The sequence below is a fragment of the Pseudorasbora parva genome, chromosome 2, assembly GCF_024679245.1.
Source record: "Pseudorasbora parva isolate DD20220531a chromosome 2, ASM2467924v1, whole genome shotgun sequence".
Classification (NCBI taxonomy): domain Eukaryota; kingdom Metazoa; phylum Chordata; class Actinopteri; order Cypriniformes; family Gobionidae; genus Pseudorasbora; species Pseudorasbora parva.
The window spans coordinates 26,019,282-26,043,537 of record NC_090173.1 but is presented as its reverse complement, the minus strand read 5'-3'; the positions used below and the strand labels follow the sequence as shown (position 1 = coordinate 26,043,537).

General features: G+C 37.8%; 1 protein-coding gene across 1 annotated transcript; it reads left to right on the top strand.

Annotated features, from left to right (window-relative positions):
* The first annotated feature begins 304 nt into the window (after positions 1 to 304).
* lasp1 (LIM and SH3 protein 1) lies at positions 305 to 23,123 on the top strand. The gene is made up of 7 exons (XM_067413689.1): positions 305 to 537; positions 3,532 to 3,626; positions 15,308 to 15,392; positions 16,286 to 16,393; positions 21,245 to 21,335; positions 21,423 to 21,511; positions 21,590 to 23,123. The coding sequence occupies exons 1-7, from the start codon at positions 469 to 471 to the stop codon at positions 21,761 to 21,763; spliced, it is 711 nt and encodes a 236-aa protein (XP_067269790.1). The 5' UTR covers positions 305 to 468; the 3' UTR covers positions 21,764 to 23,123.
* Positions 23,124 to 24,256: the final 1,133 nt, after the last annotated feature.

Genomic DNA, 24,256 nt, shown 5'->3' with positions numbered 1-24,256 from the left:
TTTGAAAATTCTGAATGCGCATTATTTAAAAACACTTATAAGTGTTTAATCTTCGAAAGCGCCATAGTTTGAACAGGCAGCATGAGGGCAGGTACACACCCAATATTATATGTGTATCTGTATTAAGATCCGTTTCATAATATGGTTTAAAACAAATAAGACAAACACTATAAGGCTTTAAGCCATTTAACTCCTTTGCGGGAATTTCCCCATTTCAAATGATAAGGAATAAATATTTGAGAGTAAAAGTCTTCCGCTTAATGCCCTTGCTTATCTCTGCACGGGAGCGCGCAGCAATACACAGCGGCAGTGCCGTGAGCGCGCCTTCCGTGTCTGATTCGTTCGCTGACAGCCAGCGGTGCGAACTGGACTCATCAACGGCTAGTGATCCACACCTCGCGTGTTATATACAAACTAGTGCTCTCCGGTAGATTCTTCATCTCATTCCTTCGCTACTATTCCTCCAAAATGAACCCCTTGTGTGGCAGATGTAACCGAGTGGTGTATCCCACGGAAAAAGTGAATTGTCTCGACAAGGTAAGGCTAGGCGAAACTTAGCATACGCTAGCATAGCTTCCACCTCTGGCCTCGAAAATGGGGTATATTTGGATCTAGATGTGTTTAATACAGATTTAATAATGTGGCTAAAAAGAGACCATTTCCGATGTTGTGGCTATCGAGATTGTGAGCAGAGCGGAAACGTCCAAGCAAAGGGGCTAGTAATGCAAAGCCTTGATTGTGTGATAACTTCATAGCATGCTACAAGTTGTCGATTATATGTTATTTATTTATCAGTGTGTATATCAGCAAAAAATGTTCCGCGGAAGTCGTTATTTTTCAAACAAACGGCACCAGAACGTCCGTGGCCTCGGTCGCGAGGAGGAGGAGGTTTGTTTATGACGTGTCAGTCTGTCCTGTGGGCGACATGGACGGACCCGAAAAACCCAAAATAGCCAAAGTCATGTCAAATGCTTAAACGTTTCTTGGCGTGAATAAGATGCCGTTTTCAATCTATTAATAAAAAACCTGTTTTTTTACACGCGGTTTGGGTTGTATCTCGTTTTTTTTTGTGTGTTATCCAGCCAGGATCGCAGTGTGCAACTGTGTGCATTTACGAGGCCTGCTAGTTATTAAAACCGTGTGAGTTTTTTTTTAAACGCATTTCCTAAATATCAGCCTAACGTTTTCTGCGATATCAGTCGAACCTTACATTTACATTATGTGCACATCTGTGTGTTTACCAACCGGACAGAGGAAGTGTTGCTGTTCGACACGTTGCTTGTGAAACGCTTTATATATACTGACCCCACCCCCCTCTTAACTCATATCCTTATCGCTTTGGTTTTGTGTGTGGTGAAATCTTGAGTTTTTGAATTGCTTTGGATGCTCCAGAGGGTGGGGTCGGTCTCCTTTTTTTCATGCAGCGCAAGTATTTGCGAGGGAGAGAAACTAGGGCGGAGTGAGAACGCGTGTAATGGACGTTAAAAGCAAAATAATCGATTGCCGACAGCCTCCGTGGCCTTGAACGAAACAGTTTGAGAAATGAGTCGGGATGACTACACAGACGTAAAGTGCGTGAATAAGGCATACAGTTTACGTAAGAGTAAAACTGGAGGCGTTTGATGGCACACCTCCCACAAATGTTGTCAGAAAATAGCACTGACTGACCCACACACGTACACAAGTTACCATTCATTGCCTGAAGGAAAGGCCTCACACAAGTTTCTTCACACTGTCATTATTATTTGAGGCATGCTGATGCTTCCGTCAGCTTGAAGAGGGGCCAACCATTGCTTGTCATTCTGCTTCAGTGCTCGAGTTCGAGAGGTGGTTGCAAAAATTAACATTTACTCGCCCTCGTGTTTTTCAGACCACATGATTTTTCTTCTTTTTTTGGCACACTAAAAAGTTAAACAGAATGTCCAGACAGCTCTTTTTCATACATAGGCAGATGACTACGGTCAAGCTTCAAAAAGGAAAACACCATAAAATAAGTCTCTAAGTTTGGAGTCCTTAAGATTTTTTATTTAAAGGAAATTCATACTTTTATTCAGGAAGGATGTATCAAATTGATTTACAATGTTACAGAAGATTTATATTTGTTGTTTGAACTTTATATTAATTAAAGAATCCTAAAAAATGTCCACAAAAATATTAAACAGCTGTTTTCAACATTGGTGATGATAAGAAATATTTAATTAATGTGACACTAAAGACTGGCGTAAGGATGCTGACAATTCAACTTTGCCAGAAAACGGTTATTTTAAATTATAAGAATATTTAGTTTGTACTGTATTTTTGAATAAATTAATACAACCTTGGTTAGAGACATTATACATTTATAAACAAGTAAAAACCTCACTTACCTTTGAATATCTAATTGTGACGGTTTAGTGTGTTTTATAAACGGGTTAGTAATGGTTTTAAAGCAGATGTTTTTTATGTTATTGCAAAGATTCTTCTGTCTGACAAAATAGTATAAAGTGGAGATTATTGCAGACATGTTTACAATGTGCTATAAATGATCACTGTCAATTTCAGATACTTTTTTCAAATTTCCATTATGCTTTATTTTATTACTTGTATTAATTATTCTATAAAAAGCATTTGCCATATTTTTGGTTATGAACGGAAAATCAAGTGTTTGCTGGCAGCTTCCTCTCTTTGGTAGTGAAGTAGATGCATGGCTTTGTTACACACACACACACACACACACACACACACACACACACACTCATGTGATCAAACTATGACATTCCAGCCGACTGGCAAGAAAGTTTTTGATATAGAAAGACAAACATACCAACATCTAAACTGTACGCATTGCAGTTAGCATGCATGACTGGCTGTATAGATGGAATGTAGGGTAGTGGGTCAGGTCAGTCGCCCCAGTCCATTTTCTGTGTGTGTGTATGTGTGTGTGTGGTCTCTTCTCACTGAAATACTCCCATTGTTAACATTAACTAAGGAAGCTGCTAATCAAAGACTAGCATGCATTACAGCTACATACTTTGGTATATAGCCATTGGAGATCAATATCTCAGTAGCGTCAGTGTGTTTCCCAGCATTTGTTGTGGATCTTCTTGTTTTTCCCTAATGTTGCAAGAATCTGGGAAAATGGTGATGTAAATTGCTTAGTAACCACTTGGCAACCATTGTGCTCTGAGGGTTTCATATAAAATATCTTCACTTAAGACATGCCTGACTTAATGCATTTACACAGGAAAAAACTAAAGTTTTTACTCCCAATGCAACACATGTGGTGCCTGGGCCTGTATTTCTTTCCAAGTGCTTTCCAAGAACAAGCACCCCATTGTTTTTTTTTTCTATTTAATCCTGAGAGTGAACCGCATAGACTTTGTAATGTCCATAGCGACTGAATTAGCAACACTAAGGGATTTGAAGGACATCTCATTTGCTCTTTTTATTTGTCTTTATCTCTCTTAACTCCGTTGCAGACAAGTTTCTTTTGCATACACCTCCTAATACAAACATTTAAAGCTTTAATCTATCTGTCTCTCTCTCTTTCAGTACTGGCATAAAGGATGCTTTAGCTGTGAAGTCTGTAAGATGACTCTAAACATGAAGAACTACAAAGGCTTTGAGAAGAGACCATACTGTAATGCGTAAGTATCGCTGCTCTCTGTGAGCTTTCTGTGTCTGATTATTATTATTATTAAAGTTAGCAATAAATAATTTAACAATATTTGACCTGATAAAATTAGGGCTGCATTATAATGGTAAAAATGATAATCATGATTATTTTGCTCAAAATCATAATCACGATTATTTTGTCAAAAAGGGTAACGTTGTTTACCAACCTACACTTCACCCAAAAGGCCTGTAGGTGGCACACCGACTTCATTTAAAGGGATACTTCAGCGCTTTTTCATATTAAACTATGTTATTCCCTTAACTAAGACGAGTTGACACATCCCTCTCTCGTCTGAGTGTGTGCTCTTAATCTCTCTGATGCGCGGTGATGATCTGATAGCATTTAGTTTAGCCCACTAAGCCCAGTTCATTCACTATGGTACCAAACTGAGATCAAGTTAGAAGCGACCAAACACCTCCATGTTTTCCCTATTTAAATACAGTTACACGAATAGTTGAACGATCAAGTATGGTGACATAAAATAAAATGTGGCACTTTTCTTTATGGGAGGAAAATGCCAGTTAAACGCGTTGCGTTCCTATTCAGGGCTCATCTGCTTTTCTGTACATAGTATGCTTTATTATGTTGTTTCCTACCTGTGGTTAGTTAATAACACTGTCTTCGTTAATTAAGCCACGCTAAGTTTTATTTTCACATTTTCATGTTGTGTTTTAGAACTTACCAGTGGCGATATCATTTTCAACTGTTCACATTATGAAAACTTCTAAAGCTTTTAGGAACTTCAAAAGATAAAACAGCGAAACTCGTAATATTCTTTACAATAATTCTAAATTAGATTCCTTTTCCCGATTGAATTGTCACATCGACTGCAAAGGTGCGTTTATTCTGCGAACAGTAAGCTGGAGATCCGTACGTTGAAATCCATCGCTGAAGGTTTGATCATGGCAGATTTGGTCACAAAAATAGCACAAGTGTCTTGTGAAGAAACAAAGACTGGCTATGACACTTTCACTGAAGCAAGATTTCGTTGTGGAGATCGCTAAACTCCAGCATGTTTGTTTTCAGATCATCTGCACTCCTTCCGCGTTTAGAGGGAGTGCGTGCGCAGGGTTACCAGATTGCACAAATTAAGTAGAACACCGGGAAGAAAGTATATCCTTTTAAGGAGAGAAGCTCTATTCGGGGGATTTAAGCTCTTTGCATCTTGCAACCACAAGCATGACTGCTAGTAGAGGCTCGTTATCAATGCAAACCCCCCCAAAAAAAACACGTTTTAAGGATAAATAAGGAGCGGGCCAATATCGTGACGATTATTTGAAATCAATCGACAGAAGCAGATATCGTTATCACGATTAAATACGATTAATCGTGCAGCCCTAGATAAAATCTGTCTCCCTGTATATTTTGGCCTTTTTTAATAAGCCATTTCACTTGAAAATACGTCATAATACAGAAGCAAATTCAGTCACAACTTTAAAATCTGAAAAATGCCATTCACAATCCTATTTTAGTGAATTAAAGATATTCAACAAAAACAAATATAATGCAGGACTTCATGTATTGAAAAGCTGATGTTTGATATTTAAATGGGCCACGTCTAATTCATGGTTTCTAAAACAATGTCTGAATAGCTATTTGGCTGGTGTCTAACAGTGTCCAATAACTGCCTTGGCTTAAATTATGTTTGAAGCAATGATGGAAAAAGAGCTTCTCAAAGGAAGTGCAAATTGTACATTGTACTTGAAGATAGAAAGTCAGACTCTTTTTGTCTTTTGATTTTGGAAAGGTCACGTCTGCACACACAGTAACTGATTGTTCAGTCATTTGTGGAAGGACATTGGAGGGAAATTCCTATAATTTTATAACAATGACCCATACATATACATACACATACACAAATGAGTTCACTTCTCTGGAATCCACTTCTGATCACTAATAGACTAGTCTTGTGAGTCAGATACCTCAGCTATAGCGTTCTGTGTTTAGGAAGTTGCCCATTCGTTAACACTTGGCTAAGCACGCTGCTTTGACATTGCCAGAATAAATGTATGAAGTCATAATGACCAGCAGGCATAGAAAATATGCAAATACATCCCTTTTGTGAGTGCTGATGTGTCTCCCGGTTCTTATTTCTCACACTCACACACTCATTTTCAGAGTAAACCAGGGGATTTTAGTCTTTATTTAGCAATTATTTATGTCTGTTCCTCTGTCTAGATCTGCTTCTTCCACTGTTTACTCTCAGTCCTTATTTCGAAGATAATCTGAGTAAGTGAGCATGGGAGAGTAATTTTGTTTTGTGTCCAACAGATAAAGGCCTGTTTACTTCTCAGAGTGATGGTCTAATGACAGGTCCACCAGAAGTAAAACGCATCTGTTTGGATATTGTTGGGATTGTCTGTTAACTGATATAAGCATATAAATCAGCCTGGGTGCTTGAGTGCCATTTACCTGTGCATGTTTGTTTTCCTCCCTGTGTGTCTGTGTGATTTGAGTGTAAACTAACCTTTTGGAAAGACTGCATGCCAATATACTGATTGATATTTTTGCTTGAAAATGGTAATAATTAGCTGATATATCTCAGGACATAGCAATACATATTTTTACTTCTGATCCATGCTGGGTTAGAAATTCAGGTTAGTATTTTCCTGGAAAGTTTTTTTTAGTTCATTGCGCCCACTGCAAAAATGTGAATTATGTGTCAGTCAGGCTCAACTTGTTGAATAAAATGTGGCAGCAGTAAAATTGTCAATAACGCTCAAATTTGGCAACAGTTAAATCTGTATTATACTTTTATTAATTAGGTTGTTATACAGTAATTGCTAGAAATGACAGAGCTGTAATTTAACTAAGCATAGCATCATGTTAGCCAGCTAGATAGCTTTATGGTGATAAATTAAATTATAAACAGAAATTACAAAAGCAGTGTTAATTACATAAGCCCATAAGTACTGTTATTGTTAACTAAAATTATTAAAAGCATTTTTGTTAAAGGGGTCATGAACTGGCTTTTTTATTATACTGTTGTCTGAAGTCACTAAAATTATGATATAAGTTATTCAACTAAATATACAAATAAAATTAATTATTAGGTATTATTTAATTCTATAAACTATAATGCTGATCTGCCAACATTGTCGCTATATGATAAATCGAAATAAGATGATAACATCGCTGTTTTCTCCAGAACGACTGTACAGCCAAATCAAATTTTGTTGCACTATTGTCCTGTTTAACTCTGTGAAGCTGCTTTGACACAATCGTCATTGTAAAAGCGCTATATAAAGTTAATTGATTGATTGATTCTGAGATCAACTTATGACATTTGCATGGGTTTTACATTCAAAAACATAATTAATAAGTAATAGGCTATTTTCTAGCCTGGTTTTGAGGCTCTTTCAAGAAATGCTCTCTTTTGATGGGCAAGACGCACTGTAGACTTGGAAGTAAACGCCCACAGCTAGGATTGGATAAGATTTGTATATTTAATGAGCTTCTGCGTGAGGGATAGTTTTAAAAGCAGGAACTGGAATGATTTTCTCACAGGGATCGCAAAACATCTTAAACACAATGATTTATCTCTGATCCACCCACGATTGATTGGAATGTTATTTGTTTATTACCTGGCCTGCCCAATCGGTGGATATAAGTGCACACGCCCTTCAAATATCAAGTCGAGAGTGAACAATGCACATCAAGCAGTAATGTTATTTCACTCTTTTAGATTCAATGGCCAACTGATGGGCTTACATTTTGATAGCCCATCTGGAAAACACATAGCCCCGGGATGTTGGGCTTTGCGACCCCTGGCCCATATTTGTTTGAGTGTGATCCTGAAACGCAGTGAACCAACAACTCCAAAAAAAAAAAAAAAAGGATTCTCCAGCCTTTGATAGCATTCTAAGACATATACACATAATCAAAACTATCTGTAACAATGCAATACTATTACATATAAAAAAACATATTTTACTCACATAAGTGTGTTGCACCATTCCTGTCGGATCCAATAAAGAAGGCACAGCATTGTGTTTTAACCTCAATATTTCTGAAAATCCAGCTCGACCTGTGTTTTATTTACAAATGATTCTGCATTGAAATGAAGCAAACAATCGTGCAATGTATTACGCACGTGAACTGCAACTAGGGCTGGACACCGAACGACGATACTTTAATGGTATCGAACGTATACCATGAGTATCGAAAAATTATTGATCTTTTTAGAATTATTCAGAATTATTGATACTTGCATGTAAGGACCTAAAGCACCGATGATTGGTTGTCCACCACCACGTGACGGGGAGGATTTCTGAAGATCCTCGCAGTCATAGACACAAAACAAGTGTAGTTGTTTTTTCTCACGTGTTCTACAGCGTCGTTTTACAATGCCAAAGAGCTCTAAAGTGTGGCTACACTTTATTAAAGTGGATGCCGAGTCTGCAAAGTGCAACATATGTGATAAGAGGCGACCAATAGCCGCAGTGTACTCACACTAGGCGCTTTGAACTGTGCCCGAGCCTCAGAGCCCGGTTCATTTGACAAGTGTGAGCGCTCGGGAGTGTTGTAGTACGCGAGATCGGTCTTGGTCTCGAGACCACTTTTTAAAGGTCTGGTCTCGGTATTGACCGGTCTCGGGTGAAGATGACTCTTTTTTTGATTTTGTCTCAAGACCGGTCAAGACCACAGCTGAGGGCATATAAAGAGCAGAGAACTCCACCCCGCGCGCACTCTCCCTGTCTTAAAAATAAGCACCTTCTTTGCTCTCTCTTATATTTCACATATTAATCTAAATCAAAAGTTCAGAAGACCGAATCCATTTTGAATTTTGCACATTCGGACAATTGTTTTGAATTACCGCTCGGTGTGAATTGCTCTCAAAAAACATTGATCTTCTCTGACCAGCTAAACAGCTGACATAAATCATACTTTAAATAAACAGGAAACAAATTCTATCCAGTTTTGAAGTGTTTTCTGTGTGACAAACCTTCCGCGATGTTCTAACAGCTGGGATTCACACACAACGGGTCTGCTAATGTCCGATTCACTAACAAATGATTTATTTGAACCGAATCATTTTAACGACGGTAATAAGAACTGATCTGTTCAACACTGAACTGAACGAATCAGTTTAATAATTTACTCAGAACACAAATGAGAACACAAGTGTGCTTACCCAATTTAGCAAGAGTGGAGAGTAAGAAATAGAATTATTAGTTTTAACTATCCACAGTTTTTCTGCTTATGTATGTTGAATGTGTAGTAAAATAGTAAAATCATTCAGTTTGGACTGGAGTGAGGTGAAAACAGAACAAAGTTGTTTGTTAGATAGCTGATCATTTTATTAAATTGTATATGGCAGAAAATTTGGCTATTTGTTAACTGTTAATGCTATTTCTAATATTGATATGATTACCGGTATATATCAAAACAATTCAACCTGTTGGAACAAAAGAAACATCAAGAAAAGAGATTATATGAGATATCAACATAAGATAAGCAAAAAATTACTGTTTCATTCGCTCGTAGATCACGTGGATAGTGTGTGTGAGTGTGCGCGCACGCGTGAAACCAGGTCTGTCAGCCACCACCAAAGACCATTTTTGACCAAGGAAAAACCCTGCACATGTGAGATATTTGTTAAATCAAATTGTAGTTAATCAAAGTAAAATGGAGGTACAGAGTTTCTTTTCCTTGCTGTTGCACAATAAAGCTGCACAATAACATTTTCAAATTGTAAATGAAAAATATGTACATATATAAAATAATTTGCTTGAGCAGCAATACATATCTGTATGATACATATTCCACCTCCTGTTATTCACATTCATTTAAGACATAATGGACTGTGTCTGAGATTAATACCTCATCGGGATTAGCATTTTTAGGGAACTTTGAGTTTTTAAAATGTGCGCGAGCGCTTTTCACAAAACAAACACGCCCTCTTGTTAGTGTCAGTTTGGTGTTTATGTCCACCATAGACCATAAACAATATGGACACGTCGTCTTCAGTGCCTCCCATTGACGAAAAGTTAAGTGTTATTTGCTTATAGAAGAAAAAGATTAATTCCCACAAAGCTGCAATGCCTTTTGATTTTTTGATCAAAACTTCTCTCATGGTACACTTACACACGCACACATACAAGAGAAGTGTCAATCATATGCATATTCCACATTTTATCATAAGTGTGGGGACTTGCACTGGTCTTGGTCTTGACTCGGTCTCGGCCCTGCAAAGTCTTGGTCTTGTCTTGGTCTCGGTTTAGGGGTTCTTAACTACAACACTAGCGCTCAGTTCCGTGTCCTGGCGCTAGGGATGGCTCGATACCACAATTTTGGCTTCGGTACGGTACCACAATCTAATACCGAAGTACCGATATTAAATCGATACCACAAGGTCTGATATTAGCGCGGGTATATTGCACGCGAATGAGAACAATTATGCAAGTTTTGAGTTTATAAAGTGGGAAATTACCACAAATGTTTATTAGTAAATTAATCAGCGAAGCTTATCACATCAAATCAGTCATTTGAAAACTTTCTTGTGAGAAATAATTTCAGCAAAAATCTCTCAAAATTAGCAAATTGCTTCTGGTTTCAAAAGACATCGCACTACACTAAAGCAATCTGCATAATCCGATTCAACATTTCACGCTCGTCTCGGGACGGATAACGGAAATCATTTGAACACGCAAGAGATTTTATAGCATTTCGTAATAACAGTTACAGGAGACATGAGCTCATACGACACACACACACACACACACGCCTGTCACTTAGTCACGCTCGCACATTACACATTAAGTTTCCTTAAACAGTCAAATGCACAGAATTATGTACAAATGTCCGTCTTTAGTGAGTATTCACATAAACACAGTCGGCGGTGTCTAACGCGAATGTAAACAGTGCAATAGTATGCGTGCAAATATAATGAGATCTAACTTAAATGTCATTGGTTGAAACGAACGCTGGAGATTGTGATATTTGATCTTATGTTAGGCTGTGTGTGTGCGTTGATCAGTGTTAAAAAAACAAAAATGTCTAAATGAGATGGTTTGAATGATCACTGACCTGTCGATCTCTTCAGAAGTCCTAAAGTCAGGATAGTGACAGATGCTTCTTGGCTAGGTTTGATGGTTCTTCATCAGTTTTATAAGCAAAGTCATTACAAATGTCACTTCTACTCCTCTCTTTATTCATTCGTTTTGGGCATCTTGAGTGAGATTCAACTGCTTTATCCATTTTGTCCGTCTATGTTGTGGTCACATTTGCCGGTTGTTTCGGGTCAGTTTGGGTAGCGCGCTGCCATCTAGCGGTGAACTTCGGAAAAGCAGCATATACCGAAATGTCCCAAATCATGATATCGTACCGTTTTAAATAAAATATATACCGGTATTTTTCCAGTACCGGTATATCGCGCATCCCTACCTGGCGCAGTCCGTTTGGCCAGCCCTGGCCCGTTTAGGTGGAACAGACACAGTTCGGTTGGGCCAGAGTGCAGTTCGTTTGGACCAGAGCGCGGTTTGCATGCAGTGTGAGCGCTAACTGCGTCAGAACACTGAACGGCTGTGTGCTATTGTCATCATTACGATAGTAAACGGCAAATTATTACTACTTGGATACACTTTTCGATTAAATCGGGTATTTAGGTTTATAATGGTCCTGGTTATCACCTTATTGATTAACATGAATTGTAGTTTGCGACTAAATCTGTAGGCTTTATTCCTCCATAGAAGTCAGATGCCTCCGTAATAATCTTTTGATGCGTGCAGTGCAGTCAAGTGAAAATCGCTGCACGTCATAAATGATATTAGCCAGTCTATTAGTGAATGCGCTTTTCTTCTGTTCTTCTTCAAAACAAAAAGTTACATCATGAATGACGCAAGTGTGCAGCCCGGTACGTCAAGTGTGAGTGCAGGCGAGCGAGGAAGAAGGGAGGCGGGACAATCATGCTTGGGGAAATATATCGGGGAATGCATCCCCATAACGTTGACTACCACTTAGTAGCTAGTCGGTTGCATATAGCATTGAAAATATCATTAGGAACCGGTATCGAAACTGAGGTATCGAAATTCGCACCAGATCGAAAGATTTTGAACAATACCCAGCCCTGGCTGCAACTTCATTAAAGCTACACTATGTAACTTTTTTAGTTTATTCTTAGCTAAAAACACTTAGTTCTTTCAAAGATATATGTGCTCATTAATGTATATTTACTTCTTTCAAGTAATAAAGCATTCTCGTAAGTTTATAATATGCCATTGAAAATACATACGGATGAGGGGTTCGAATGCTGGTCGCCATGTTGCCCCTCCATCTTGAAAGTGCATTAGCCAAAGAGGAACATACCCGTTAATTCAAGCTTCGACTTTCGCGTTTTAACACTCGATGGCACCGTGTCGAATGTGAAGAGGGGGATCGCCATGTTAATCTTGGACTAAATCGGCCACCGTATGAGTTAAAACGAAATCAGAATGGAGAGGAACAGAAACTATTATTCACTCGATTCTCATAAACCTTTTCACTGCTAGATGGGGGAAAAATATCACACAGTGTAGCTTTAAAAATTAAGTTAAACCACTAATGTCTAATATTAGAATCCAAAGGAAGTTTATGCAGCAACTGTGTTCTTCCACAACCAGATACAGCACATTATCTTTCCATCTTCTCCATGTTTATTGCTCGGAAACGCGATCCGTTACTTCAGCTCCACTAATTGATGGGCAGGGCTACTTCAGATGTTGATCTTCTTCTGTTGCGGCGGCGTTTCAACATATGATGATGTCAAAGGTTGGCATATTCTGAAATTGATTGTTTTTTGGGCCTGGTGTGAATAAAAGCTTTTCTTTGACTAACAAGGAAGTTTCCAGCTCTGGAACTTACAGGATATTCTTATATCACGATTCACTTTTATATATCAAAAGTTCGAGGGAAAGTTGATTTCTCAATTCACCCCTTTAATTGAAATGAATACTATATAAATAATTATTTAAAAATATTTTAAATAATTAAAATATAATTTAAATTGAAACTAGAAATTTTGCCATGGCAACTCACTGAAATAAAATCAGTTTGACTTCTTAAATGACCAAAACTAAAAATGAAATAAAAAATAACTGAAAGCTAAATAGAAATATACTTTGAAAAAAATCTTTAAAAAAACTTACATAACAAACCCATATGATTAAAAAATCTTGTTTTAAATATATAGTAGTATAAAAATACTATATAACTACCGGTAATACTAAAATAAGATTGAAGCCTATCCTTGGTGTTGAGCTCTGTATTGGTTTTTAATTGAATGATGAATACATTATTAAATGGTATGTTTGAATGTAGTTTGTAGGGCACTACATGATTTTTTGGTCATGTTTTTGGTGTAGCTTTATGAGGACAAGATCTGTGTATATTTATTTACACTGACTTACAGAGCATGTTCTGTATTATGTGTTGGTTGCCTGCAGCAACACAGCGTCTGTGTCTATATGGAGGTTTACTAAGCAGACAGGGTGTCCTGTGGTAACCAAGAGCAGACTACGTTTTTGATTGGCTCAGTTTTTGTGTTGTGAAGTATGATTCATTTTACTGAATCAGTCCTATTAAGTCCTGTCATGGCACATTATATGTTGTTATATGGTTAAAGGTGGGGTAAGTCTTATTTCAAAACCGTTTTAGAAAAAGGACTCGGGCCGAGTGGAATAACAAACTTGTAGCCAATCAGCAGGTAAGGGGCGTGTCTATGGTGAGAAGAGAGGCCCAGTGCACGTCATTATTCAAAACACGAGGACGGACATTAGCCAAGAAAGAACTAATATATGCTGGCCTTTGCTTGAATATGCTTATGTGTCATGTTCAGTTGTTTGTCCATTTGCGATTGTATTGTGGCTCACTTCAACGATGATAAAGACCCTTTTATTTCCACCCCGTATGGAGCATCTAAAACCCCTCAGTGTTTCAAGGTTTCAAGCGTCAGCTCACAAAATGTGTCCGACAGGGAAGATACTATACTTCTAATATACCGGTATGTTTGTTTCCTCTTTACATCTATATTACCCATCCGGTCATAATTGTAATACGTTGTTAGCTGGACTATCGAACTTGAATAGCCTACTAACTGTGCGTTCACACCGCCGGCGGCGAGAGCGTCAAGCTGGCCGGAAGTCATTCATTTTCAATGGGAGCCGGGCGGCGAGCTCCGGCGAGAGCGGCGCGGCGCGTCTTGGACGATTTGGGCGTCGAGGAGAGTTGAAATCAGCTCAACTTTATGGTAATGAGCTATGACGCGGTTCGGCGGCAACAGGCGGCAACCAGTCAGAATGTAGAAGTGCTCCGCTTGAGAGAAATCCAGAGAACGCAGGCCTGTAAACTTTGGTTCCGACCACATTAGTTCCCAAGCAATTTGTAGGAGAGGTTGATCATTGCTGTGCGGGTTTCCCTATCATTTATGACAAGATCATTCATAGTGATGTGTAATTTGTTAAGAAGTCGCGCAACACTATTTTATAGGCGCTAGAACGCTCGTTGTTCAGCGGGTGTGCAATTAATTCTTACTTTCACATTTAAACGATTTCATGAAGTTAATTTATACCCTACTTGTGGTCAGTATATCCATCAACATGCTTGTTTGATTTGCGGCCTCTTTAAATACAGTTTAAAAAAAGAAAAAACATTCGATCTACGTCAGAGCGGCAGCACGTCCACGGAGCTTTCTACAGCGTCGTTGTCAGGGCGGCAAGAGCGAATTTTGACGCTCTCGCCGGCGGCGGTGTGAACGCACGGTAACTTTATCGAGTTGTTCATGAGAACTGTTTGTGTTTTTGTGATCGATATAACTCTAATCTTGTCATAACTGTAATATGTCATTAGCTGGACTGTCGTGCTCGTGTTCTATCGAGTTGTTCATGAGAACGGTTTGTGTTTTTGTGATGGAAGGGGTGACTTTTTCATTGAATATTCAACCTGGATTAGTAACACACAGATTCTGCCATAGTCGTTGCCTGGGTTACGTATGTGTGGGGCGGAGTTATCAATAGTGGGCCGAGACCCTTTTTGGGGGTAGGGGCGTGTTTGTTTTGGTGATTTGAAATAACAACAACGGTTACCAGATATCACTTATCCCACCTTTAAATAATTAGTGTAATAGTTCTGTTTACTACTATATTACCAAATATATCAGTAATGCTGTAATTGTATTTTGTGTACTCTGTTGTAAAGTTCAGTTATTTCTGGCACTCTAATTATGTGTTGTGTTGGATGAATGTGGTTAGGGTTGTCGCTGTCATGCTAATTTTATTACATTGGTCTGTGAAAATAGGGCAAATAAGCTGCTTTGTTTACACAAGGCACAAATTACACTTGTACAGTCTCACTATCTCTATACAGATCAGGGATAAGTCAATGTGGACATTTCCCTTCACAACCACTAATTTAGGATCTTTTTTTCTTTATCAGCATCACGGTATAAATAGTGTCCAATTTGAGTAGTGTTTATAGGTACCGGTAATAGATTTAGAATAAGTAGTTTATACATTAAATATGACTTGAATAATATTACATCTAAACAATAACAGGCAAGAAGTATAAAAATTAAAAATACTTTTGATTTGTCATTCAACTAGGAGCAATGATCATTTGCAAATCCTCATTGGATTTCAAATTCTGAATTTAACTAAAATGGCTCTGTGTGTATTTCAGACACTATCCGAAGACGTCATTCACAAGTGTTGCTGACACTCCGGAGAACCTGCGCCTGAAACAGCAAAGCAAGATGCAGAGCCAGGTAGGCTGTCAATGTTTGGTTTCTCATATCACTCTCCGTTCTCTTCTGATGATTTCTGGTGTCTGTATGTTTTTGTGGCAATGGTCAGTGCACTCCTAAAGAACTCAAATAATGCATAAGTCAAGTCATAGCCCTCTCCCAGAGCTCCACCTGCACCCAACACTGCTCTTGTGTAAGGTGTTGCTTTTTAAAACAAATCCCATGTTTTTATTTTGTTTTTAGTAAGAACTATTAGATCAGATAAACTATTATACAAGTAACAATCATCATGACATCTCATTCCACTTTCTCAGATTTTACAGACGTTGTATTGACTGCATTAGTAAAGATAAACCATTAATCCTTGTTATCTCTATTATTGTGACAAAAAAGAAACAAGCAAATATATTCATAACAGAAGTTTATCAGTAGCTACAGAACAAAATTTGTTCTCAAACTAATTTACTGAGGCTTCGTTTGCAGCCCTGTTACGTTTTGTTGTATGGTTGTTTGTTTATTTTTATTGCACGACCACAAAAATCAGGGGTTTAAACTGTATTTAGACCCAAACAGATTCATAAAAATGATTAACCTCAAATAAAATGAATAGAAAATAAAACCACTCATTAAATTTAGATTTTGACCACCTAAGGATTACGATAAACTTTTTCTAAATGTTATGCACCTGCCTTTACTTGTTTTTTGTTGAAAATAAAAATGACTTCAAGTTTGAGGCTCTTTCTTACATGTGCATTGTGGGAAATGCCAAATGTTGTTTTTATGATTATCCATTAACTAATCTGCATTTATGCTAATATAAGAGAGGGAACTAGAGCTGTGAACCTGTTTCAGTCAAAATGAACAATGATTACTTGGATGTTTGCTATTAACTTTTGTGTGTGCTTGTGTTGCAGGTGCTCTACAAGGAGGAATTTGAGAAGAACAAAGGAAGGGGCTTCAGCGTTGTGGCCGACACGCCAGAGTTGCAGAGAATCAAGAAAACGCAAGACCAAATCAGCAACGTAGGTCCAAATCTTAAACGTCAAATTCAAAATCCCCCGTCAAAACAATATATTATTGTTTTTTTTCTGTTCATTTTCTTTCTCGCCCGTGTATTCCTCTCCTTTTTTTCTTTCTAATTATGCCTCATATTTACTTTAGCTTTTTGTTTTGTGACTCCCAACCTTTCTCTTCATCTCTCCAATAAACACACAGTTTATCTATCATCTTAATCTGAATTGTGAACAAGGAGTCATAATTATTTGACCTTGATGGAGCACTTATTTAGTCCCACCCTTCCTCTTTTACACCACACCTGTTTATTGAAGTATCTGTGCTAGTTGCCTGGCAACATTGATGTCACCGAACTTCCTTTTTGCAATGTAATTTCCTGTCAGTATGAAAGTGAGCAAAACGGCACTCCATCATCTGCTCAGGAGACACCCTGTGGATGGTGCAGGAATTACTAATAATTTGTTACCTTGGCTCAGAATGAAGTTTAATTCAATTAAAACCACCACTTTACAAAATTAAGGAATGCTCTGAGTAGTTTAGTTATAAAATACCACTGCATCAGTATTGCTCATGCATTCTATTTTTATTCTTCCTCACTTCAATTTTCTATTTGGCTATTCTAACCACATAGCCAAAATGCCCACTGCGGCAGAAGAAAACCACTCAGTTTGAGGATGTCTGTAAAATGTGCAGCAGTGTGGTTGTCTTCATTGTTGCTCTATGATTGGTTTTAGTACATGGTCAATGAAGTCATCATAAACTTTTGTTTAAAAGTTTAGGGTCAGTAAGATTTTGTTTTTGTTTTTATGAAAAGAATACTTCATATTTAGAAAGGATACATTATATTGATTTATGAAAAGTGATCTCTTTTGAATAAAAATATCACTTTTCATCAATCAATATAATGTATCCTTTCAGAATATGAAGACAAAACAAAATCTTACTGACTTTTGAACAGAAGTTTAGGATGACTTCATTGACCATGTACTAATAGCAATCATAGAGCAACAATGAAGACAACCACACTGCTGCACATTTTACAAACACATCCTCAAACTGTGTGGTTTGTTACACTCTATTTATTCTCTCTCTCTCTCTCTCTCTCTCTCTCTCTCTCTCTCTCTCTCTCTCTCTCTCTCTCTCTCTCTCTCTCTCTCTCTCTCTCTCTCTCTCTCTCTCTCCAGGGTCCCCGCGGAGTCTTAAAAAGTATTAAATTTCAAAATCAAAATATAAGGCCTTAAAAAGTCTTAAATTCGTGGAAGCATTGCGTTCTAGGTCTTAAATAATGTTAAACAGGTCTTAATTTTCCTACGTCCATGTATCGCTAACTAGCCTGACAAGCCAGACCCACATCAAGATGTTTGGTCTGGAAACTCACCATTGACAGGGCTCAGTCCGAGGGGCGGGATAAACGGTTGTCTTTCAAACTCCCTTTGCACGCGATAGGATAGCGCTACACCAACCAGAGCAACGAAGGTGAAGGGGAGCTCGCTGACTGATTAAACATTCGCCATATCCGGTCGGCTAAACTCCGAACACATCTTCCCTTTTTAAGAATGACTTCAGTGCCGTTCTTTGTTCTTTTCTCAGAGGAAAGCTTAACTCCAAGTCTTCCGGAGGCGCGGGCAGAGCTGATTCGAAAGACCGCCGCCGTTCGCCAGTTTCTGTGTTTACTAGAAGCACGCAACCGCAACTCGGCCGGCGTCATTATGGCCCCGCCCGCCGACTCTATACACGATATGATTGGGCCGTCCAGATTCTGAGGAATACAGCTCAGATAGGAATTGAGAGTTGCTAGACCACACTTGCGGGCAAATTAAATTTGCTGCCGCTAGGGTGCGTCTAGATTTCTAGGCTAATCGCTAACGTTACCTCATTGAAATGCTCTCGCCTCCCGCAGCACGCGTGTGTGTGTGTTAGTTCCGTGGTGTTTGTAGTTCTTTCTTTCGCTAGACCAACTATTGTTCGCTCTATTACAACTACAAATTAGACAAGCATGCCACTTATATTGCAGCCAATCAGCTTTCGTGTTATTGGCACGAGCCTCTTTCGGATCGTACCCCACAGACGCATAAAACGGATTTTATTCTTCAGCTGAGTCTGACGGTTCTTGCAGTTCCACGATCGTGAACGCAAAGGCGAATCTTTCTCACCATCTTGCTTAATGACCAAATAAAAGTATAATATACCCGATTGCACTAAATAGAGTTAATATCAGTGATGTAAACTCCGATGTCAGGCTGTGTGTGTTTGCTGCCTGTCAGCGCTCGTGCGAGTGTATTGAATGTGTTATTTCTAGGCTCATTAGCCTAACGTTACTCTTGAACGATCAAATACACACATTATGCATATGTCTATATCCTGATTTGAGTTTAAAAGTTTGGGACGTGTCAGTAAGTACTGGATCTGCGCATTAGTAAGTTCTCAAAGTGAAAGCAAACTAATATAGCTTAACAGCACAAACGGGGAAACAGCACTTACACTTAAAGGAACACTCCAGCGTTTTTAGAAATAGGGCTTATTCAACTTTGCTACTTTGCTACATTTAGATATGTGGGGAAATGCATTTTAAGCTAAGCTAGCGGCGACCCTGCCAAACTAAAACTGCATGAACTGAGACAAATGGATTTGCTCAAATATCTAAATGTCTAAAGAAGTTGAATAAACCCTATTTCTAAAAACGGTGGAGTGTTCCTCTTTGTAGATATGCATCTTTATGTTGTATTTATTTGTCCTATTGTCATTTGTTTATAAGTATATATTTTATTACTGACTGAATACATAATTACTTAATTTTTTTACTTATATTAAGCAATTATTGCTGTGGTTTACTTGTCATATTTCCCACCCCAAGCGATCTTAAAGATCCTGTTATTAAAGATAGATAGCACACCACTGAACCAGCCTTTTTTGTCAGTGCATTTTGACAAAAAAAAATGCATTTTGTCAGTTTTATTGCCATGTGTGACTCTTGTGCATCTAACATAATAATATGGTTAATGTTGCATCCTCGTTAATATCGTTAATGTTGCATCACAGATATATATATGCCTTAACTTCTTAAAAAGTATTAAATTTGACTTGGTGAAACCTCCCCATATAAAGAGAGAGAGAGAGAGAGAGAGAGAGAGAGAGAGAGAGAGAGAGAGAGAGAGAGAGAGAGAGAGAGAGAGAGAGAGAGAGAGAGAGAGAGAGAGAGAGAGAGAGAGAGAGAGAGAGAGAGAGAGAGAGAGAGAGAGAGAGAGAGAGAGAGAGAGAGAGAGAGAGAGAGAGAGAGTGTGTGTGTGTATATATATATATATATATATATAGTATAGTATACTTTTTATATTGTGTATATAAAGTATACTATGCATTGCGAGCAGAATAATTAGGTACGAATAAATATTAATTAATCTTAATAACTACTATAAATTTTGTATTTAATATTTTTAAGTATATATATATATATATATATATAATTGTCCATGAAGGCTGGAAATAAAATAAAAAACACCTTGTATTCAGGTGTGCCGAATTATTAGGCACGTTTTCTTTTACAGATAAAATCAGCCAAAAAAAGATTGAACTCTTTAAATTAGCGAATGCCATGAGAAGGATACAATACTAATGCAATACTAGACATTGCAGTTAAAGCATGACCATCGGCCAGTGAAATGCTCATTGGGTCAGCAGGGTCAGAAAAAATAGATGGCAAAGAAAATACACATTCACTGCAAAAAAATTAAGAATTAAGTGTGAAACCATCAGGAACCCTTTAGTCTCCAGCGCCACCATTTTCCAGAACTGCAACCTTCCTGGAGTCTCCAGAAGTGCAAAGTGTCAGGATCTCAGAGACTTAAAGGTCAAAATTTAAGTTCTTTAGATTTTAGTATGATTATGTTAGCCTTAAAGTTATGAATAATCGGGTGTGTTCCAATAACAAAATGTGCATTTAGGAGATATAAGCATAATATACTTTATTATTAAGAAAATACCCTAGACTGTCAGGCAAGTCCCATAAGTAACAGTGGTGTACCAGTCTACTCTGCTTTATGTGTCGACCTAAAACATACACTTTTCACAATGTTGAAGTTGGCTATAAAAATCATTCAGATATTGCGTGTTGTTGCGATATGCATATTGCGATATATACCTTTGCGATAGTTCGATAATTTCAATATATTGCACAGCCCTAAATCGCAATTGCGATTTAAACCACAATAATCACTATTATATATTTTTCCAAAATAGTGCAGTCCTATTACAGTTAAGCCCCTTGCTCTGATGCTACTATTTTCTTTTCTTTTTATCGCCACAGATAATTGTGTATTGGCCCCATTATCAGGGTTCAAAGATATAGATTTTTTTCTTCTGCTGGCCTGATAAAGACCATATTTAATTTTTTTCTTGCCCTGCCAATATTAACATTTTTCTGTATCAGAAAAAAAAAATGTTATGTATATATATTTTTTCTTTACAACAAATTTTTTTTTTTTTTGCAATAGTAGCTGGAAAGTATACAACTATAATATAACCCCATGACATTTTTGTTGGACATCAATGTAATATGATGCATATGTTTATAATGTTCAACCCGGCTGCTTCCAAGACATCTGCTTTTTATGACAAATAATTCTTGATATTCAGACTAATTTGGCTAAATAATGTTACTTTGGTGACATATTTTTCAGAATTCACAACACCCTTAGGGACATTACTAAATGTTTGTTTGCAAGGGATAAAATACCCACGCAGACTAAGATGATGAACATAAGACATCATACAACATTCATAGTTACTGTTCTTTCTTTCAGTTTTGACAATGTATGTGTGTGTGTGTGTGTGTGTGCGCGCGCGTGCGTGTGCGTGTGTTTTAGATTAAATACCATGAGGACTTTGAGAAGAGCCGAATGGGAGGGGAAGGCCCACCTCAGCACCCACAAACACCTCAACAAATCACAACTCCAGGTACACAATTTTTTGATTGCTGTCTGGATAATCATTACAGTCTGAATTTCCAGTGAGCTATAAAATATGAACATTTTTGTCTTGTAGCATATCAGCCCCCGGCAGCATCCCAGAACTATCACTATGAGCCTGAGCCTGTGCGTCAGGCTGCTGCTGCCCCTCCTCCCAGCTCTGGGGTAATAAACTCTTAATACACACTGTCCCACACACTCCTTCTTTTCAAGTCCTTACCGTCCTCTTTGCGTGTGTTGCAGAAGCGCTACCGAGCGGTGTACGACTACACCGCAGCTGATGAGGACGAGGTGTCGTTCATGGACGGCGACCTGATTGTGGACGTTCAGCAGATCGACGAGGGATGGATGTACGGGAGAGTGGAGCGTACCGGACAGCAGGGGATGCTGCCGGCTAACTACGTAGAGGCCATCTGAACACGAGAAAAAAAGAAAAGAAAAGAGAGGGGTTGCGGCGGAGACGCAGATGATTAGCCGAGTGCCATCTCACATTCAAGAGCTCATGTTTTTCCTCTTCTATTCCTGCACTAACTGTCCTATCAGGGGTCAGCCGCTATGACCCAGTTATGATCCAAAATAAACATAGTTCAGTATGTAATCATACACACCAACAGCGCATACACATACTCACATAAATAGTGAATCATTTACTCCTTTCACCCATATCTTTCTCTCTGTATGCACCCCCCTGTCTATTGCTTTTGCTTTCTGTCTGTGTCTTTTTAATAAGTGTTTCCTCAGTCCTAGAGAGGTGCTGTCACAAGTGGCACTTAAGTCTTAATAAGACTCGCATACACAAACCCACAAAATACATGACCACACAGGCCTTTAAAATATTTAGGGTCTGCCATAAAGCACTTCGGAGATATCTCAATACATTTATCTTATCTGTTGCTATGACAATATGTGAAAAATCTGGTCCGAACTTCAGTTAAGTTTTTTTTTAGATATATATATATATATATTTTTAATTGTTTCATATCTTGTTTGCAGTCTGTAATTATGTATAGTACAGTTTCACATCTCATTGGCTGTGGGTCTGTAACAATGCTTGAATATAAGACTTCTGGTCATTCCATTCATCATTCCATATGTCTGACCATTTGCATCATGTGTTGAAACGAATATAAGGGGCAGAGCCTTTTGCTACTTGCATATTCACTCAAGCTCCTTCACATTCCTCTAGCCCTTTACGAAATGAATTAGAATATATGAGCGTGATTTTGTTCTGTTGCTCCTGCTTTTAAAAATGACATGGAAATAGTGATGTACTTTGTTCTTTATAAAGGGAAAAAAGAAACTATTTAGTTACTTAGAGAACAAGAAGCAGAACAGCATTGTAGAATAGATGTGAGGAGCCCAAGCACAATTAAATGGACCATTTTTGCTTTGGATTTTAATCATTCCATTGGTTTTGTTCCATTAAGGTTAATGGGGCATTCCATGTGCATATTATGAAACTGTAAGACGTTGTTATTGATGTTTTTGTTAGTTTGATTTTTTTTTCCTCATATCATAGCTTATTTACATTGCCTTGCTGGTATTGTACGAGACGAAATTTTAATGTCAATTTATCAATATCAGTGGAATAAAAAAAATCTATTTGTATACCAAGGCAGACGGGTTTGTCAAACGAAAGGAATTGTTAACGGTATTAGAATGTTTTAGAGCCTAGCATGTATAACTGGGAACTATGTTACTGTGCAAAGACTCTAATGAAATTCTACTGATCGTTGTTCTCTAAAATGCCAAAATATAGATGCAGAGAATGATCAAAGTAAGTGTTTTGCTTTTACACCATCTCCACTGTAACATCAAAGGTGTAATATCTGGGTTACTTCTTCCTCATTTCTATCAGTGTACTTTCACCGATATCTCCAGTTCCTCATAACACATGCTTAAAACACCTTATTCTGCACATCATAACCATCTGCTGCACTTTTCAGTAGTATACATCTGTACACTATTGTGTGGGCAAGATTATGTTTTTAAAAGATGTCCCGAAGGCAGAATTTATTTAATCAAAAATACAGTTTAAAAAAAACAATGTATGACCCTCAAAAAAAAAAATTCAGGATTCTTTCTTTAAAAAACAAAGTCATTTTATGAGCAATTTAATGCATACTTGCTGTTAATTTCTTCTGCTAATGATGTTAACATGATAAATATATAAAAAATGTTAATCTTACTGACTCCAAAGTTTGAATGATATTGTATAAATTTGATTTATGTTCTTTTACCATTGTAAAACGATTTTGCAGTGCAGTGTTTTTGGGGGGACAAAGGGATACATACAATATACTAAAATTATCCAAGATTGCATTCAAATCTTAAAAAAAAAAAATGCTTCAATAATTTTTATTGCACTTTGTGTTAAGTTCTATCTCTTTATTCCAATACATGACATTCTAGCATACATCTAACCTAGTTTATCTCAAGTTGATTGTTCTTTTACACACTCTGTTGGAAAATCTATGATAGTATGTATAACATCTCACTATTAGTAATGGTCATTACTGAATGACAAATCACCCAAAAATAAACGGGAAGGATATTGAAAAGGAACTAAAAGGTGGGGGGGAAATGTGACACCTATGGCACACACACAAAAAAACTTGAAAGTGTTAACTCAATACTTGCCCCCATGTCATGGTTCACCTTGTGTGAATCTAAACATGCATTTGAAGTCAAAACTCAACAGAACCAGACACATCCCACTCAACTTTCACATGTAATAATTACCTGCCATTTAATCTCTTAATCCTGATAAACAAACCCCTTACAGACTCGTTTGGTTCTAATGAGGTAATTTTGCACTAGTCAGAAGAGGATGCGCGTTATAAATTCGACTTTCAGCGCTTGGCCGCTGTTATCTTTCTAGAAGGGAGGACAGTGTGGTGTTCACAGCTG

Coding starts and splice junctions, on each gene's coding strand:
- lasp1 (XM_067413689.1), top strand. CDS start 469: ATGAACCCCTTGTGTGGCAGATGTAACCGAGTGGTGTATCCCACGGAA. Junction 3,627..15,307: donor AAGAGACCATACTGTAATGC/GTAAGTATCGCT, acceptor TGTGTATTTCAG/ACACTATCCGAAGACGTCAT. Junction 21,336..21,422: donor TCAACAAATCACAACTCCAG/GTACACAATTTT, acceptor TTTGTCTTGTAG/CATATCAGCCCCCGGCAGCA.